A 20,444-nucleotide genomic window follows, 5' to 3' on the forward strand; every position below is an offset into this window, starting at 1 on the left:
CCAAAGAGCTCTGTGATCAGAGCTTCTCTTGAGCACAGGAAGTCCATCTTACTTAGCTTCATGCTGTGTGCAGGAAGCGGGGTTCCTCCAGGGAATTAGCCCTGGAGCTGGTCATGGCTCTCAATCTGTTGCCCTATGGAGCCTGCTGAAAAAGGAGCTCTGGCAGCTGCAGTGATTTGTCACACAGAACCTGCTTTCATTGAACCACTGAGCTGCCTGTGAGGGAAGAACCCCCTCCCAGATGAAGGGGACAAGGTTACAAAGTGATAGGGATGTTTTATGGTCAGGTGGGGCTGGCAGATAGCACAGGGGGTGGGACAGGGCAGGGAGGACCAGCCCTCTCCATGTGTATCCACCAGGATATTCTAATTGTGGGTAGTGCAGTCCAGCAGGAGCTTTGATATACTTGGCTTCATGTCCTGGGAGAATCAAACTTGTATCTTACATGTAAATTAAGGCTGCCCAGGCAATTTGCCAGGTGGAATCTAATCTTTATAATTATTTACAAATGTACACAAATGATGAGTGTGTGCAGCCTCCATTTACTTATATCTTTTTTTTTCCCTTTGAGCAGAAGGTAAATTAAATTCATCAGCAATTGACTATCTGCTGTGATGAGTTTGTAATTCCTATGGAAGTCTGTGCAGGATTTCCAGGACTCCACTCCATTTTGCTGCCCCTTAATTCCACAGAAAAGGGAGCAGGGAGGATGTGACAGGCTCAAATCCCACGACAGTGTAAGTCTTATTCATGCAATTTTCAAGGATTATAGAGAAAGTTACAGATGATTTGCTTCAATTAGAGCAGAAATCAGCACACACAGAATTTTTGCACATGTAAATTTATAAACCAATCAATATCTACTGTCAGAAAGCTCCTGATCAAGCAGTCAAGCTGTAACCACTCCACATGAAGTGGAACTACTTTGTCTAATACTAAAGAAATGATTGTGCAACACTGTTCTTGAAGCAGTAAGCCTTGGATCAATACTGAAACCAAAGAAAAATAAGGAAACACACTGTGTTTTGTTAGGAATTCCATCATCAATTTTCCTTCTCCTCATTTCCAAACATGCTGTTTTTCACTGTTTTTTTAGGAGGCTCCCACCAAACAGCAGGTGGAGCCTGGGCCAGATCTGTGCTCAGGAAGGCTGAGAGTCAGGGTCACAGTGCTGCACTTCAGCCCCCCCACGCCTCCTGGAAGGATTCCCAACCAGAATCTTACCTGGACTACGGAGATGTGCCCGTGTAGCACAGCAAAGGTGAGGGCAGTCCAGTGCCGGCTGTCGGGATGCACCGAGGGATATCGTGGAGAGGTACTGGGAACCTGGCAGAAGGGAACCAGGCAGTCATTCCCCACTCTGTCTGTCTGCCACCATCTCTAGACTTGTACAGACCTGGCTTTTTCCTTTGTAAGTGACTTAGGCCACTTAGAGAACACTGCTACCACCAGTCCCCTGGGCCTTTTTAATGGGCTTACTGGTTTCTCCTCATGGCAGCTCCTTCCCCTCCCCCCGCCCCCGTGCCTATTAGACTTCCAATGCCAATCATAATTGTAGTCACTAAATTCTCCAAGAGGTTTGGAAGGTTTTCTCCCCCCTCCAAAATCCCTGAAGACATGGTTTCTGAAAGAAATTCCTTGCTTGAAGCTTCCAGATCTGAAGCCTTTAGTTTCTAGAAGGAATTTCATAGATGCTCCTATTAGTTTACAGATGAATAAATATGGGGAGAGGGTCCTCTGTTACTCACTGGTATATCTAAATTTGCTCCAGCATCTATAAGCATTTGGACCATGGCTTCATCTCCAGCAGCACAGGCGTACATGAGGGGGGTCATACCCTTCAGAAAGAAAAAGAAAAGAAAAATCAAGTTATATTTCTATATTTATCAACGCTGACACTGTCACGGACACAGGGAGTTTGAATCTTGTGTGTAGAGACAGCATAACACATTTTTAAAACAGTTTTCTATGCAGAGTGGGAACAACATACTGGTATTGGAAAGTGAGGTGGACAAAACACCAGGGGACAAGGCTGCAAGAATACAAAAGGCATCACTGAAAATCCTTGCTGTGTATTGTCCACAATTCTCGAGGTTTCTCAAGGCTGCCAACAAAGAAACAGCATTTCTTGGCTCATTTGTAGCCAAATGAACTGAAAGCAGAACGCAACACAAAAATACAGAAGATGAATTTATTTGGCAACTTCTCCGCATTGCTAAAATCCTACTTGCCACAATATTTCAGAATTTCAATCCCATAAATCTCTCTCTCTCCACTTAACCAGCAAACCATGACGGTTCAGAGATGAATTATGAGAGAAATGAGCCTTACTTATGGAGTTCATTCTAGAAGTAGCCAAGGACAGAAAGGAAATGGCCTAGTAAAATCTATTCCTGCTCAAATCCTATGACTTTCCTGCCCCCCCTTAATTTTTGCAGGCATTTGAATTTTTCACAGGCAGCATCTCTGTTGCTTGGTGTGTAACAATAATACAGCTTCGTCTTTACTGGGACCTGTATTGTAAAACAGAACTACATCTCTCACATAGGAGTTCTGCTCCTGAATCTGCAAGGCATCTTTTCCAAGCAGGCACAATTCCAAGCTTCCTGCTTTGAGGCAGTTACATGTACAAGTCTTTATAAAAAAATCTTCACAAAGGTATATCTGGGTGAGGGGGTTTGGGAGGATCCCCTCTCATTAGAGATAAGTAAACTGAGAATTCAAAACTCAGGTCTGCAGGCACAAGCCCATATTTACTGCCTCGGTCAGGGTTCTAAAATTATAGACTTACCTTTTCCTTTTTTTAAATTTTTAGTATTAGTTTTGCATTCCCTGCTTGTTCCTCAGTATGGAAAGGGAAGAAGAGAGTGTTTTCCTAAAAATCTCAAATCCCATTAAACCAGAGCGCTGCTCAGTCCCCACTAGAAGGGAATAACAGGGTCCTGCTCCAAATTTGAGTTTCTGAGCACATGTTCTGAGTTTTTTTCCAAAAATCTCCACACTCATAGATGGAGAATTGAGTCTGAACATGCTCACACTCTGGGAATGGTCAAAATTCAAACCTGGATCTAAAGCCTTCATGTTAAATTAGTCCAGCAGTCCTGTCTAAAGCTTTTGCTGCACATGGCAGGTGAGAGATGGTCACACCTGTCTGTGAGGCCTTGCAGGTGCTACCAACTGTGCAACCTGTTAAGGAGATGCATCCTGACCAAAAGAACCCAAATATAAGAGCTAACACACTCTATCTTATGACAGGACCTGTTTTATCTTGTCAGTTTTCCCAAGGCTGGGCATCTGCCTTTGACTTATTCCTTTCCAGGAAGGGCAAAACAAACTGGTGGCAAAATTCAGCTTTCGTTTCATACTCCAGCTGTGGCAGAGCTCGCTCCTAGAACTTGGATTTCACTCTGTCTGGGGTTGGCAGTGCCATGAAGGATCAAGTGGAGAATTTCCAGGCAACAATGTCTCCAGAGGGGGCCTGTCCTGCCCTCCTTGGCTGGTGCCAAAACACTCTTTGTGTGGCAAAGATGACAGAGCTGCCCCGCTCACAGTAGGGCTGGTGATCCCATCAATAGGATGGCAATGAGACCATCAATCAGTGACAGCAGAAACTCCTCCAACTTCCAAGGAGCTGTTTAAAAGGGTCTCCACACATACAAAAGCCAGACAGCTTCCAGTTTTCTGGCTGAATGAGAGGTAGGAAACACCCCCCAGCGAGAAGTGACAGCCTTGGCACCACTGTCTGTGGTGCTGGGATAGTAAGGTTCACACAGCAAAATAATCTCTGAGAGAGTAAAAGGGCTACAGAAACAGAAACTGTAAAATTTATTTAAAAAAATTTAATACAGCAAGTGGAAAACCTTCATAACGTAAATCTGCCACCTTTGCCACTTTGACAGAGTGAATATAAGGCGCACCTATGAGGGGATACACACCTTTGTGACCACAAAGCTTGTGGTATTGGGTATGTAAATAAGGCAACTACATACCTAGATATATTTCTGCTCTATTTGTGTATACATCCACACTTCCTCTAAAACTGCAGGATGGTGGGAAGTACCAGAAAAGATGTGCCAGGTTCAGAATTCGGTCTGAAAAGCTACTGCAGTAAAATGCTGTCTGTAAGAAAATGTCTCTACCTGAACGTAAACCCTTCCCACTGCTCAATATCCTCTTATTTCAGAGACATGACAGCTCATTCTCCTTGCTGTGACAGCTGTAACGAGTGTTTATTTGGGGGAGGTGGTTTTTTTTACTTTTTAAATTAAAAGCTAATTCTATGCATTGAATGATGCCCCAGAGGACAGACTCTGCTGTTACTTGATGGGACTGACAGCATGAGCAGAAGCAGCCAGAGATTCCCAGGACTACCAAATGCCTATGGTTCAATGGAGCAGAGAACAGGTAAAAATGAATAAACAGACACATCAGCATGATGGACTTTGAGCAAATCTAGTACTGACTGATGACAACACTGGGGTTCTCAGTGCTGTTTCTTGTATTCCAAACTGTTTCGAGCCTGAAAACCATCAGACAGCAACACCTTTTGGTCACTCATCACTGCCCCAGGCTGGATTTGGGCTGTTGAAGCAGAAGAGAGTGTCAGTGGCAAAACCCACTTTGTCTTGACATCAGACTTTCCATTCACTGCCTGTGTATTAACCTGTCTGCCCTCAGTGCCTGAGACAGGCAAGACATCCAAGGAACAGACCTACATTCCAGCTGATAAACGATTCATTCCAGCCTCTGATGGGCATTTTTGGAGGGGTAGCATGAGAATGGGGGGGGGGAATTTCAGGGGTTATGTTTTTATGTTTTCAGACTGCACTTTCAGACTAAAACATGAGGCAGAATTAGAAAAATCCTTGGAGAGGCAGCAAACACAACCTGGTGTATTGATTTGCCACATGAAAAGGAACATGGAAGTTGTTCATGCAGAGAATTTGTGGGTGTGTTTGTCTTCTGTGACATACCTGGTCATCCATGGTGTTAACCCCATCGGGTCCCAGTGCATCGATTGCTTGGTTGATCAGATCTGTCCTCCCGCAGTTCAGCATCCGGAAACCCAGATCCTGCTGGAATTTTTCAGTAGCAGCTTTAGCATCCAGTCTCCGGAAGGAACTAAAGCAGCATTCAGGTCTGTGGAAGACAAAATCATTCCTGGATGGTGCCCGAACCACGACAGGCACTGAGCAACCTGGGTTACTGCAGCAGGACTGAGGTTACTGTGCTGTGCAAACCTGCAACAACCAGGTCTCCTTAGTCCTACTTCTCAAAAAACCCTGTATTGTTTTAAATAATTATCTATATATTTTTTAAATATCATATTTGTATTTTTCTGCCTGTTATAGTCCATCAAACATACATAAAACATATTGCAAGGAGGAGAAAGAGGTGGAAAGTGTGTTTATTATAACAGTAACATTCTAGGATGAAATAATTTTGCTGCCTGCTCACCAGACTAGCTGTTATTTTGAAATAAAAGACATTTCTGAAAGAAAATAGATATACCCTAGTCTTTTCTGAGGAAAAAAAGCCATCAAAATTTTTTAAAAAATGAAATAAAAATGAAATTTAGACAGTGGAACACTCTCAACTCTCTTCCAACGAGGAAAGTGTGTTAACATTTCTACGAGGCTCTACTAACTCCTTATCCTTCAGATGAGTATCAAACAACCTTTATCTCATCTGCATGGAGCCCAGGGATTACTGTAAAACCCTCTGGTTGTCTGCTCACAGACTCCTGAATCCAAACCTGGAAGTGTATCTCCTTCACTGAAGAAGCACTTTTGAACTGGAGGTTTCCTATCTCAGCTGGGCACTGATATGGTCAGGCCTTTGATGTTATTTTGGGGTGATGCCTCCACCACCCGCCTGGTTTCCAGCACAGCCTCTTGTGCAAGCTTTCAGTGAGTGAGATATCACCCTGCCAAGTTCCTCTGATAAATGAGATGCTTCCAGCACAGCTAAAACTCTTCTGGAAACTCTGGATGGCCTTGCCAGAGAAACAAAACACTCATCACTTCACGCAGAAGATGCAGGATAAATCTTATTCACATTTTAGTTCAGCTGGTCATTTTTTTTCTGAGCTTGCATGGCTGGTGGATGACAAATGGTGAGCAGAAGCTGCGAGCAACGTGCTGAGCAGGCAAAGATCCCCCTGCAGCCTGGGGACTGGTCACCCTTGTACCAGAGCAACCAGCATCTCACCACAGCTGCTCTGAGAAAGGAACTGCAGCAGGCCACAATTTGGGGCAGAGTCAGCAGGGAAGGGAGCCACTGGTTCTTTGGAGATACAGCTGTAGTAAAATGTGTCTCTGTGGCAGCTGAGCTTTTGAAGGCAAGATCACTGAACTACTCAGATGCTAGATCAGGACACAGCACAGAGCAGAAGAGGACAGTGGGGTAAAAGGCCTAATATGCTGGACATATATAAGTCTTACAGCTGGGCTTTAATAACCCTATTCTACTAAGGTGGTTGGTACAGTACGACGGTGCTACAATATTATGACTTTGTATAATAGTAAGAAGAAAGAGAAAAAGAAGAATTCTGTGAAAAAAGTGAAATAAAATGACACCTCTTGAAATCCAGTGAACCTCAGAAAATAAGAGTTTTTGAAGTGATGGCACTTGTCTTCACATATTTTTCCTGTTTTGCCAACAGGCATAATTCCACCCAGAGCTATTGTCAGGAGGAAGAACACTCACTGACAAGCCCTGAAGAGCCACCAGAGAAACAGAACAGAGGTGTCAGAGACCCCAGAAAAAAAGGGGGCTGTAGTTCTCAGTGTAGAGCTGCCAAGAGGCCAGTTGAGGCACAAGAATTTGAAGTTATAACGCGTGAGCTTTGCTGCTGGGGACCCACAGGCTCAGGCATGCAGAAGTTCCTGTTGTTCTAGAGCTGGACAGTGTGATCTTCTCTGATGGATGCTAAGGAATTTTTTTGTTTTAGAATGTGATAAAAAATCCTACAAGAGCTGGGGGGGAGAGCTCACTGCTCGCTGCTGAGCAGCAGCTGTAACCACAGCAGGATTTCCATGTGTGAGTTGTTATCCTGTGGAGAAGAGAGGGAAACCCTTGCACGCTTCCCAGAGTGAAGGCTGTGCTCCTGCAGCTGCCCAGAGAGCAGCTCCTGTGACCAGGGAAGGGACTGAAGAACTGGAGGTGGGCTGGGAGGAATCAGGAAGGCAGAGCAGCAGATGGGATAGGGCTGAGGTGTCCTAGTTTGGGAAGGGATATTTTCAGAACCGAGCAGGAACCTGGTACGCACTTTGCATTCCATAAGCAGTAACTACTACTGGAACTCCTGGAAACAAGTGGGTTAAACAACTACTAGAATTAGTGGTAGTAAGTGATTTAAACTACTGCTAGAATTACTGGAAACAAGTGATTTAAATTTGCTCTGCAGTGAGGAAAAATAACAATAAAAACATTGTGTGCTAATAATATTAACTCCCCCAACACTTATATTTAAGTAAGTGGAAGGGAAATACAGCTCTCTGAAATCTAACATTTCCCCACTTAGACTCTCATTTAACCAATAACAGGTGAGTGCTGAGGATGTTTACAAATATATCATCTGGTAAACATAAAACAAGAGCATCCTATTAGAAGGCTTCATTCTTCATTCAACTGAGACTCAAACAGTTGTTGTGGAGGACTGTGGCAGAGAATAGATATTAGAGGTCTGAATTTTAGGTTATACTAATTATACTCTGTTTTTCTGCACAACTTCTCTTTCAGGGATGTCAACATACCCTACCTGGTGCATCACCACTACAAGGAACATCATTATTACTATTTAATAAACAGACTTTTAGCCTGTGCTTCATGAGGAAAAGGGAGTTTCAATTTGCCTACAGTCACACAGCAAGCCAGGGATAAATCAATCAATCAATCAATCAGTTCTAAGATTTCCTTTCCCTCTAAATGTGCTGAATACAAAAGACTGCTTTAAAGGGTCATATAAATGGCACCGGGAATGATGGATTCCTCTCTCTTTTTTTCTGTTAGTTTAAATCTTTCATTCAAGGTATCCTAAAAAGCAAAGAATAATCTTGTAATTAAGGTATAAAAAAATCCCCCAAATCCTTGTTTTTCAGTCATTCTCTGTCTCATTCTTACTTTTGGCAAGACAAAAATCTCTGCAGAGTTTAGCTAGAGCTTCTTTACCTCTTGGAGTACCTAAAGGTTAAACAGGTGTCACCTGTGGAGTATCGTGAGCTCTGGCTCCCGTGAAATGCAGTAAGAAGAATATTATAAGAGTCATACAGTTACTGTAGGTGCTTATAAAGCTTAGGCCACGTACTTGAGCTGCCTGGGCTCGCAGTCCAGCCCAGGTAGGAGCAGCCTGGCTGTCTGCCTGATGTCATCGCTGTCCACGGTCAGGCTGCGCCGGTGCTCGGCGTAGGTGATGGCCACTCTCATCCACTCCATCAGCGGGGGCAGGAGCATGAAGGGGCTGTGAAAATGAGAAAAAGCCCATCATTTAACACTGCCTGATGCAGAAGGACACTTCATTGCTTGCAGGTCGGAGGCTGGCACGGGTAAAACTCACCTGTGGAGGCAAACTGTGCTCAGAGAGACTGGCAGGTCACAGCAGGAGGAAGGAGGTGGAACTGCTCAGCCTTGGTCATCTGAGTAGCTTCTTACCAAAAATAGGGCCATGGTGGTCTCATTTTGTACTGAGCCTGAACAGAAGGGACATCCTTCTGCTGTTCTTAGCTACAGGTCAGGCCCCTCCACAGTGCTTTGCTTTGAATCAGAGGGGTTCTCACCTCAGCAAGCAGTTTATATAACAATTGTGTCCGTTCTAAATAATCCATATGTACAGGCTGCTCCACCACCAGGAACATGAAAAATATCCTTGATGGTTTGAAACTTCAGTTAAACTAGGCTAATTCAGTCCTACCTCCATTAAGCTTTACATTACCACTACCTAATAGCTTTTCACATCCTACATTTCTCAGGCCTCCATTTTTGCCCACCTGACCCTCTAGAGCACAGCAAAACCGGTGGAGCAGGGAGGTTTGACTCCATGTGAAGGCTTTCAAGGCAATAAAGGGATATAAATAAGGTAATAACAACAGCACTGGTGATGAGGCCCCCTCATTCCTACAAGAAGAACGAGCACAATACTGAGACTACACATTAATATATAGGTACCATAATACTCTCATACACAACATATCTCATCCACCCTCTCAATAAACAGCCAGACCGATCTATTATTTGCTTGATTTTTCCCCAAGGATACCTGCCACCCCGGTGGAAGGCTTGGAAGTGCCAGCTCTCCCATTTACAGTAATGACTTTATTAACGGTGTGAAAGCAAAAAAGGCTTTTTTCCATTTAAGCATTCAAAAGAAAATAGGGGAGAAAGTACCGATTTCTTTACAAAGTTCAGAGAGAAAAAAGATACAGATGAGGAAATATGAAGTGATTTGGGCATTAATGAAAGCAGCTGAAGCCATGAAAGGCATTTTCAAAGGTCTGTGTGTGTACATGTGCACTCTCATGTGAGAGCAGTAAGAGTGAGCAGCACCGATCCCGTTAGAAACCATTTATCCATAATGGGATTTGTAAGCAGAACTCCTTTTGTTATGACTTTGAACACCCTTGAGGGTGGAGTAACTCCACTCTGTAAAATATGTGCTCTTTCCGTTTTCCCAGTTGCAATGCACACCCTAAAATGCTGCCATTGTCACTTCGCAAGCATATCCAGTGTTTTTCCCTTCTTCTCCTTCTCTTCTTCTGAATGGAGAAGCAGTATCTACAAAATCAAAGGTGTTTTAAGCACCTGATCCACCCTGGATTGCCAAGACAAAGGTATTTTTAACAGGACTGTTGTTACCCATCTATTTGATGTCAAAGAATGGGAATATCAGGGTTGCTACATTTATCACTTTGAAAATCACCCAGTAGCTCCTCTGAAAAGAATGGGATGGGATGAATCTCTCCAGCCCAGCCAATTCAGAGCTGAATGACTTCCCTAAGGGAAGAGCAGCAATTGTCAATAGGCATTTGGGAGCTGCCTTTCAACAGCCTATTCCAGAGAACGTCCACCCTTATCAGGCCTGCAAAAGAGGCATTTACACTTTGCAAATTCAGGTCCTTAAGGGAGGAGCCAAAATTATTTGTACTTTCTATGTACTCTGAGAGTCCCTAGTATGGGATTCAAGCTCTGTAGAGGACAGAGAGGTAGGCAAGGGAGGCTAAAAGAACCAGAATTAAATACAGAATTAAATTAAAGTTAGATGGGGTGAAAAGCTCAGGAGCACTGGAAAAGCTCATCTTCCAAGCAATTATATCTGCCAATTTTTATGCTAGATAAAGATTTAGGCCACATCCCAGCTTCCTTGACACTCCCAGTGATGGGAACACTGCTGGACAGAGAACCATGTGGATCCAGCCCTCATCATACTTTGGGAACTGTTACTCATGGCACTGGTCAAGCCAACAGCAAATACCACGCAGTCTGCACCAGAAATAACACCTAAATTTCCATTCTGTAAAAAAATCCACATGTGCCAGGGTTATAAATGGCTTCCAAACAAGCCATTTGAATGTGGAAAACCTGCTTGGGGAGGAATGGGAAAGAGAAAGGATTTTTTTGTTGTTTCTTTTTTAATCTCAACAGATTTTTCCAAAAGCTTTAAAAGTGACAGCTCAGACTGCCTGGTTACCCTGTGTCCAAAGGGAAACAGGCTTTGGATTGCAAAAGGCAGTGTCAGGAAGGATGCTCTTCTGATTTTCCAAACCCCACCACTGGCATTGCTGTGCAAGTTGGATAATTCATTCTTTATTATCCATTATTCTATCAGGGGTGACAATAATGACTCCAATTGCTATTTTGCTGTAAAAACTTTACTTCGCTCCCAAATTTCTAGCTTGAGGATGGGCTTTCTATTCCTCCCTCCACCCTTTTCTCCAGCTATTTCCTTTCTCCATACTATGGGAACAGCTTTATCTTTGCTCACTGACACTTCACCAGCTAAGCAGCATTATCAAAAGATCGAAGCAGAAAGAAGAAATACTGGATAAAACACCCACACTGGGTCACATTGCACTAAGAAAATAAATGCAATTATTCATTTTTTTAGAAAATAAAACACAATTCTCATCCCTGTGGCCTTTAACCTGGGCATCCATCTGCCTCCAGGGAATCACTGATGATTTCACAGTCTGAAAAACACTGTAGGAGGGGAAGGGGAAAAACCTTCATGGAAAATTAACTGGGAGATGCTGCAAGCTAAAGAATTAATTTCTGTCTCTGCATTCCTGTCTGTGCCACATTCTGCAAAGTGCCATTTTCCTCTGGTCTTTCTGACATTTAGAAGCATTTGGCAGCTCATTAAATTCCACACATGAAGTGATCCAAGCCTTGGGAAACTGTCATATTCCAGCAGCAGCTCACTGGGGACACAGACTCTGTGATGTCTGTTACTGTCATGTACTGTCAATATTCCATCCATAGGTTCTTTGAAATTCTCTCCATTTAGAACTGGACAGCCACTCCATTCCCAAGGGGATCAGGCTGGAGCTGGGTGAGATGTGCTCTGAGAAAGGCTGGACTTCGCTGTGGGCTTTTCCCCCTCATTTGAACTAAACCACATTGTTTTATTAGACATAATCAAGGAGGCCAAGCGGCACTTGGCAGAGATTTTATATCAATTTTATACTAGCTTTTTCCTGGAAAAAGGTACTGGCATGTGGGGATCACATGCAGCATCCTAGAGGAGAAGCTGTGGGATCACAGACCTCCTGGGTACCAGTTCCTCCTGGGGAGATTCTGACTGGACACAAGAGGAAACCTTTCACAATGAGAACAGTCAGCCACTGGAACAATTTCCCAAGGGAAGTGGTGGATTCCTCAATATTGGATACTTTTAGATTTGTCTGGACAGGATGCTTGGTCAACTTGCTTTTGCCAAAAAAGGTTGGACCAGGTGATCCTTGAGGTCCCTTCCAACCTGGTGTTCTATGATTTATCCATCACAAGGAAACCAGCCCCCATGGGTTCTTCTGAAGGTTTTTAAGAGTGCTGGGATCCAGGTATTTCTGGCAGAGGGAAGTTAATTGTATGCAAAAAGGAAAGAGCTCCAGAGGAGTCAGAAAATCATGTCATCCCTCCTCTGCACTGAATGCTGGGAGAATGCTTTGGAGCTTCACTCTCAGAAGTGAGGAATATCTGCTACCTCAGGTGAAAACAGACAGACATGCTGTCACATTCCTTCCTCCTCCCTGGGTCCCCAGGAGGGTCCTGTGATTAGATTGCTGAAGAATCACAGAATAGTTTTGGGTTGGAAGGAACCTTAAAGATCATCTCATTCCAAATCCAGGAACACCTTCCACTAGACCAGGTGCTCTAAGCCCCATTCAACCTGAAGGAAAAAAGAAGCAAGAAGGAGACATTTTCCCTGCAGCCACACCTCTTCTCTGCTGTTTTTCATTGCCTCCTGTTTTGCTCCAGCAAAACAAAGCAGGAGCCAACAGTGACAGCAACAGCAAGAGAGAAAAACCTTGTTCTTCTAAACAAAAGTCTCCTTCTTCTAAAGCAGGGAAGAAATAAGTGTCCTAATGGAAGCAGGTGAGAATGGCAAAATTCACCTCACTCTTGGCAGCCTGAGCAGGTCCTGAGTCACACATGCACAGTCTCCCATCCTGCCTGTCCCATGGTCTTCTAAATGCTCTGAGTGAAAACTTTGTCTTCCCTTCATCTGTAACTGCTGCTCTGTAAGTCCCTGCTAACATTTTAAACACACACAAACTTTAGCATCACAAAACGTGTAAGTATCAGAATACTTTTGGTCAGAGCGGGGTAGTCCATGGTATATCCCAATATTTGATTTACTGGAAATATATAGATTCTACTGCAGAAAAGAACCCCAAATCTTTAAAGATCAGTGTGTGTTTTTGCAAGGGATTGAAAAAAAAATAAAGAAAGGTTTTCAGTACACTAATGTTTGAGTTTCATGCTGGAACCAAACTCTATGGCTCAGTCCCACCTTGCCCTAAAATGAGAGAGCTCAAAGTCACTAAGACTTTGCACCAAGATGGAAAAATCCCCAGGATGGCAGCAGAGTGAAAAAGAAATCAGAGTGAAGTCTCATTAATTGGAGAAGGGAAAAGACTTTGAGGCAAAACAGAGTATCCAAAACCCAAACCAGGTCATGCTTATGTGGAAAACAGTGGCATATTTATAATTTGGAATCTTAAAACCCCTCTTCAGCCAGCCGGAAAAAAATAATATCTCAGAGTATGTAATTACATGTGAATAAAACAACAACAGAAATGCTGATTTAGAAGAAGCAAAAAATCTTTGCTCCAAAATACAATCAGTGTCAGTCACAAGCCATTCCTCACAGATTTAAAAATATTTTTCAGAATTTTAAAACTTCCCACATTTACAGAAAAAAAGATAGGATTTACCATGCTGGATCCTACTCAAGGATCATCTCAACACATGCCACGTCTTTTAAAGCAGACAGTTTTCACATCTTCACAGAAAAGGAAGAAGAAATTCAATCACGTTCAACTGACCCAAAAAGTATTCTTCTGAATCCCCTTGAAACAATGGCTGGCTCCCATCTCAGAAGATAAGAGTTCTCAAATTTTAGTGGATCATTATCAAGTTACCAAGGTCTTGGCTTGGATATGCCATGAGTTTAGTGAGTCATCCTTCAGTCAGACACTGATGGAATGAAAACCATCTGGATAATTTTATATTTATTTGGATCCTTTCTCCACTAAATCTGCCTTCACAGCTTCCTCTGCTTAGAGAATATAAAATGGTACAAGAATAGTTTCAATCTAGAACCAGCAGCTCTGATCTCTCCTACCACTCCTCGTAACCACAGACAGAAATAACACCTTTTCCATCCTTTGCAAATCACACTTAGAAATAAGGTGCAGCATCACACAGGTTTTATTTCATGCAAAACCAAGTCAAAACTAGATTTGAGCTCACTAAAAAAAGATATGAAGGGAGTTCAATGGGAATCTTAAAAAAGACCCCCAAGTCTGTGGTTTATTTATTATAATCACATTTTACAAACTTTAACAACAGGGAAAAGATTCCATTTTCAGGCTGAAAACAAGCACTGGTGCTGCTCTGGAATGTGTCATGTGTCTCATCAGGAAAACATGTTTGTAACATCTGTGTGCTGTGGCAGGAGGAAGGTTTCTAGAGGGATACAAAATAATTAAAACCAACTTAAATTGTATATACTTGATGATCAGAGGCAGATATAGATACACATGATAGTTTAACTGCAGCAATCTGGTCATAGTTATGTGGTCAAGGATGTGACCGACTCACATCTGCCCCCCCAGCCCCACACGGAGCCGTTTGATCCCTGATGGACACTGTGAGTCGCCACCTCCTGCTCCTCTTGCTCCTCCCAACTCCTTGGTGTCGTAAAACTCTCCATTAAAGTGAAAACTACTGCAAACAGTTCAGGAGATGAACTGTCCTGAGTCTGGACCTAACTGCAGCCTTGACCTCAATTAACATGGAGCAATTCCAGAGATATGGAGGGAGTCCAGAGGAGGCCACGAAGATCTTCCATGGGCTGCAGCAGCTCTGCTCTGGAGGCAGGCTGGGAGAGTTCGGGGTGTTCAGCCTGGAGAAGAGAAGGATCCCAGGAGAACTTAAGAGCCCCTTCCAGAGCCTAAAGGAGCTCCAAGAGAGCTGGAGAAGGCCCGAAGTGACAGAACACAGGGAATGGCTTCCCACTGCCAGAGGGCAGGGTTAGATTGGATATTGGGAAGAAATTCCTGACTGCGAGGGTGGTGAGGCCCTGGCGCAGGTTGCCCAGAGAAGCTGTGGCTGCCCCATCCCTGGAAGTGTCTGAGGCTGGATGAGGTTTGGAGCAACCTGATCTAGTGGAAGGTGTCCCTGTCCATGGCAGGGGAGTTGAATGAGATGGTCTTTAAGGTCCCTTCCAACACAAACCATTCCATGATGATTCCATGATTCTAACAGTGGCTCTGGCCAGGTCATCTACATCAGATCTATTAAGCCTCTCCCAGCTCTTACAAAAAGGTGTCTACCCTGCTTTGCAAGCAGAAAACACCCTCCCAGACAAGATCCAACAAGTCCAACACATGGAGTTCTGGTACCCAGGACCCACCCCAAGGAGACTGACCACGGAAAACCTTGCCATGCATGATGATTCCTGCAGCGAAGGAAAACACTGGTCCATTTTGGAGCAGGACATGAATCCAAATCAGATGCATGACAGAAATGAGCTTGTAACAGCATGCTAGGTGATAGTCAGAGATAAACACGGGCACAGAGCCAGAATGGGGTGTCTGCTATTCTTGGATTAGCCTTGATCCTGTGGGCAGAAAAACCAAGAGGTAACTCCTACAGTGAATTCCAGCAGCTCTGCTGGCAAACTAAAAAAAAACCCCATTGGTCTCTCAAAGCAGATTATCAGGGGTCAGTGTGGTTCTTCACTATCCACTGCTGAGACTCCTTCCCCATTTTTTTTGCCCATTTTACTTAATTCTCAACAGCACGAGGAGGATTGAGATAACAGGCCTTTTAGTTATGACTTCAATCTGATTTGCCAACATGCATATGTTAAAAACATATGCTGATTCTCGAGCCAAGACCAATCTGCCAGATTCAATCACTGAACTCACTTTCAGGGCCCAGTTGTAAAATCCTGACATAGAACGTTGCCACGCTCAGGAAAACTGCCTGAAGCTCCTGAGTTACAATTGTGCGAACAAAGAGCCAGAAAGATAAATATTTTTGTGTAGTTCTGGAAAACTGAAAGCTGTTTAATTAATTATAACTGAAAAAGTTTGCTCAGTCAAACAAAAGACAATTCTCACCAAAGCAAAGGGTTTTCATAATGAATAGGGGAATGTTTCCCATTTACCTCCCAGCATAAGCCAAAACCTAATTAGTGTTTCAAAAGAGGAATTTTAAAACACAAAATACTGGTATCTAGAGGCAAAACATTTCAAGGTTAAAAAGATGATTCTTTCCTTTTCAGGACTGAGAAATAGTTGATCAAACTGTATTTTTTTAATAACTTTAATTGACAGTACACTTGTGTGCCATGTCACGCTCCCACGAGCACAGACATAGTGTGGCGTCACTCACCCCCTTGCTGATGTCAGTGCTTCCTTAATTAAAATCTAAGTAATCTTTTGGCTTTCCACATTCCCGCAATCCGAGATATTCCAGAAACTAATTTAGCATGGAGGCAAAAGGAATGCACCAGCACATTCGGATGACAGGAATGGGTTTTGGAGCTCTCTTAGGTACAATTGCGCCATGTGTGCTCTGAAATCAGGTACCCACTCCACCCCACAGTGGAATTACACAACCCAATTTCTGGCTGCTCTCTGACAATCACAGAAGGTCTCACAAAAGAGCCAAAATTTAAGAGTCCACTTTCTTGAATAAAAGGCATTCAAGCCCACAGTGTGTGGCATTTGTGGATGAACAGGCAGAACTATACCAGTGCCAGGTAAGACACATCAAATCTGTCATCAATGGAAGTTCAGAAGGAGAAGTAATGTCACTGCTGGATCAAATAATTTCTTAAATATTATTTTTCCAGAAAGTAACACTCTGTCCTAATGGCAAGCTGCTTAATGAGCATATTTCACCTAAATCTTCAGGGAGTTTCTGTTCCTTAGTTCTTGTCTTAAAATATTGGAAGAGTTGATGTGCAGGATGAAGAAGGTGTTCTGTTTGCTACCAGTGGTGAATGGATTTGTTTCTGTTTTCCACCAGAAAGTATAATTAGATCCATGTTTGCATTTTGCCTTAGATAAATAAATAAATAGTGCCATGTAAAGGTACAGATATGAGAAATAAAAGCAACAGAAGTGTCCTGTTTAAAGAAAACTATCACTGCAATGAAGTTCTTTTATGCCAGACTAGAAATCATCCTATCCTTCCCTTTTGTGTTTAATACTGTGAAATCTCCCAACTTCAAACTCTTTTTATGCTGCTATCCCTGATTTCCATGGTCCTATCAATGGGTATCACAACCTAAATAACACTGGGAATGGCAGACACAACAGCTTAACTCTGGGATTCTGATAGGTGGATGGATTTAATTGGCCCAGTTCAAATTCCTTCTGTTTCCAAATATCCTAAATTTAGAGCATGCCTGCATTACATTTCAACGTTTGGAGCTGCAGTGCTTCTCAGTAGATGCCATAAATTCCACTATTAAGTCTGCTTTCAGTACCAGCAGTGCTGCTGAGCAGTCTCTTGCTTTGCCTGTGTGTGAACTTTCACTGAATTTCAAATAAGAATAATTAAAGTAATAAAAATACCTCAATATATAGATCTTTCAGTAGATAAGTTTCGTCTAACATCTCATGTATTCTGAACAACAGAGTTGCAGATTTTATGCCAGGATGGCAAATGATTGAATAAGACCCGGCAATGTTTGTTTATACCCAGGACACCTGCAGTCCGGGGAGATGAAAAAACCCAACTGTCCCACAAGTCTCCATATCAAGGTTATCTGTTACCCCATCTCTCTCTCTAAAAAGCCGCACTTAAATAGCCTTATATTAACAGATTAGATAAAAATTCTAATGGGAGGTAAGAGAGTGAAGTTTTCTTATCCACACCCAAAACCTGTTCTTGCAACAGGCCCAACCTGGTTCATGCTGACCATTGCAGAGGGTGCAGCACTGTGGTTACCACAGGAACACAGAGGAGTTTCAAGCTCCAGCTGCTTCCTCAGCTAATGACCAGCATGACAAAATAATAATTTTTGTTTATAATATCAAATTACAAGGATTTTCTTTTTCTTTTCAGCCCCCTGAGGCCAGAAAGCAGATCTAAAACCACAGAAGCAGCAATGATTGAGATATTAAAATAACAAAGCTGAAAGTGCATCAGTTCTAATGCCAAGTACAATGTGCACAATTATTCTTTTCCAGCTTGTTGAGAAAAATATTTTCACTCAAAATCTTCATATGCTCTACACTTCAGTACCTGTTGCTTGAATAAACCTTTCTATCAGCACCCAGTGCTCTGCATTCCAAACACAAAAACAAAGATGAGACATGGGAAACATCTTTCTTCCCAGAGTTTTTTCCTCAAAAAAACCTGAAAAAAACCAAAATTATTTGAGAAATAAATTGGTTTTCACTTGCCTTTCTTCACAGGAGGTACCTCTGAGCCCTGACTGTGTGGCTAAAGCTGTAAATAGCCAAAACTGTGCCACGTCACTGTCCTGGGGCAAATGCCCTTTTGCTCTCAGATTAATCCAGTTTGGCCACTTATCCTTAAGCATATTAAGTGTCTCAAAACAGACAGTTTAGCAGACTAAAAGTGGTCCCAAAGTGAGTTAATTAAACTATTGTAACTTCTTGTGTAAGGAAGAATGGCATACCCAGATGGAAAGTCATTTAAAGGCACATATGTTTCTGTGATGTTCTAATGCACCAACTCTTCAGAGAGATCCTTCCTGAAGAATTTGGCAGCCCCAACAGGGAACTGAGCACTGACTACCTGGCACAGTGCAGAGCTGCACAGAGGGAACTCTTAATCACACAGTCTGGCAGCTGGGAGCAACGCAATTACAGCAAGATACAGGTTATGTTAGTCCTGTTATAATTTCATGCTAATGTGCTCATGTTCCTCTCAACTAATTAACTATCCTCTAGTAATGCATCATGGACAACTCATCCTTTCCTACTGAAAAGGTCTCTCGTTCTGCAGCACCTGTCTCAGAAGAGCCTCATGTTTCTCTGGCAGGATCTTTTCCATTTCTCAAGGAAGCCAAAGGGGTGAGGAATCATTAACTGAATTCCTTACAGTAGCGGAGAGTTTTCCAGGAGTAAAACTTTCCAGCTCCTGTCTCCCCCTTCTATCCTCTAGCCATTATGATATACTTTCTAATTCATGGAAGAAAGGCCTCCAGGTACAAACTCTTCAGTGGAACTCGAGTTGTCAGAGGTTTGGCTCCAGACTGAGAGTGCCCCTTTCAGCAGCATCATCCCAGATAAGCAGCAGCAGCAGCAGCAGCTTGGTGTCTCCTCTCTCAGCAAACATGTCAGACCAGCACCCGTGGTATCAACACCAGGTGGTTTAGCCCCAGAAGAATCCATGAACCAGGGCTGAATCAGCTCAGACATGCAACTCATTTGAATAGGATTTGTCTTGCAGAGCAGACGTGCTTTTTCAAACAGCCACTTCAGCAGTTACTGTAAAAACATGTGATTAAAACAGGGCAGTTGAGCTCCGTAAGGTCATGGCAGCACAGGCACTCATAGGTATGGGACAGGGAACTGCAAATTGCCAGGGTCTCCTTTAAAAAGGAAACCAAGCAGAGACACACCAATCTAGGATTACCTGAGGGAAAGCTTAGTTCTAATCTCCACAAGGTCAGAGAAAAAGAACGATTGTTGCTATTATCATAAATTACACCCAGAAACATTTACTCTTCAGAGGAGCTTTGCTCTCAGCTCTGTGTTACAGAGATGTCAGGAACAATAAGAGCAAAGCCCCCAACAACCTGCCAGCCCTGGCTGCTGCACAGCAAAGACTCACAATTGTATTTATTTAGTGTGGCCTTTGTTAAAGCACCAGCTAACTCCTTCCTCAGGAAACAGGCAAGTTCTGCAAGGGAAGGGCTGTAATTTAGTCCAATAGGAAACAATATTAACTTCAATTGGAAACAGCAATTACTGAAAAAGGAGAAACTTGCTGGCTTGCTACCATCATTGTTCTTTGCTATGTGCTCAGAACTTTTCATCCACGGAGTCGCTGCTTTTTAGGTATATTAGTACAAAAGCATGATGTTGGTACCACAATACTGACAATTAAGGATCTATTTAAGGAAAAATGGAGACAGGCTCATAGGAAAAGACGGCAAGCCTACAAGAATCAAGCAGAGAAATGTAGACTCGGTCAGTCCTCAATAGGCACTCACTGTCCAAAAGGCGGAAAAAGAAGCCAGAAGACCTTGTCTTACTCATTTCTGTGTTTCTATAATGCTCAAACAGTTTTGTTTTAGGTTTCCCTGCATTATTTTCCCTTCATTTTTAATGCTGGGTTGCTGCTCATTCTTCTCATCATGAACAGCAAAAAACGAACAACACACAGCCCAGGGTGCCTGCAGACACTGAGGATTCCTGGGTGCATCAGCCCTGAGACTCCAGGAAGCTGAATTGCCAGGCTCTCATTTTCTTACACCTTCTTTTTTATCTGCACAGATGGAAACTCAAGAGTAGAAGCCAAGAGCTCAACGTGGGCATCTTTACAGTACAGTAATTACTGCAGCTGTAGTTACAGTAATTGCAGGGTGGTAGCACACACATACACAGTGGCTGTCATCTCTTCACTGGTAAACAAGACAGCCAGAGATCATCCATCCACTTTCCAAACATCTAGACAGGGACTTCCAGCAGGAATGGCTTAGGTCGGTGCCAGTCTTTCTGGGGATTTCCACC

General features: G+C 43.1%; 1 protein-coding gene across 1 annotated transcript in view; it reads right to left on the reverse strand.

The window, feature by feature from the left end:
• The window catches only part of ABTB2 (ankyrin repeat and BTB domain containing 2), a 117,612-nt gene that overhangs the window by 10,779 nt on the left and 86,389 nt on the right, over positions 1 to 20,444 (reverse strand). Inside the window, exons 4-7 of the mRNA XM_027667393.1 lie at positions 8,309 to 8,461; positions 4,974 to 5,139; positions 1,749 to 1,838; positions 1,225 to 1,326 (exon numbers count right to left, since the gene is read on the reverse strand). Coding sequence (XP_027523194.1) covers positions 1,225 to 1,326; positions 1,749 to 1,838; positions 4,974 to 5,139; positions 8,309 to 8,461 — 511 coding nt within the window. The remainder of the gene's footprint in view (positions 1 to 1,224; positions 1,327 to 1,748; positions 1,839 to 4,973; positions 5,140 to 8,308; positions 8,462 to 20,444) is intronic.

Source organism: Corapipo altera, unplaced genomic scaffold (assembly GCF_003945725.1).
Source record: "Corapipo altera isolate COAL_440 unplaced genomic scaffold, ASM394572v1 114, whole genome shotgun sequence".
NCBI lineage: Eukaryota > Metazoa > Chordata > Aves > Passeriformes > Pipridae > Corapipo > Corapipo altera.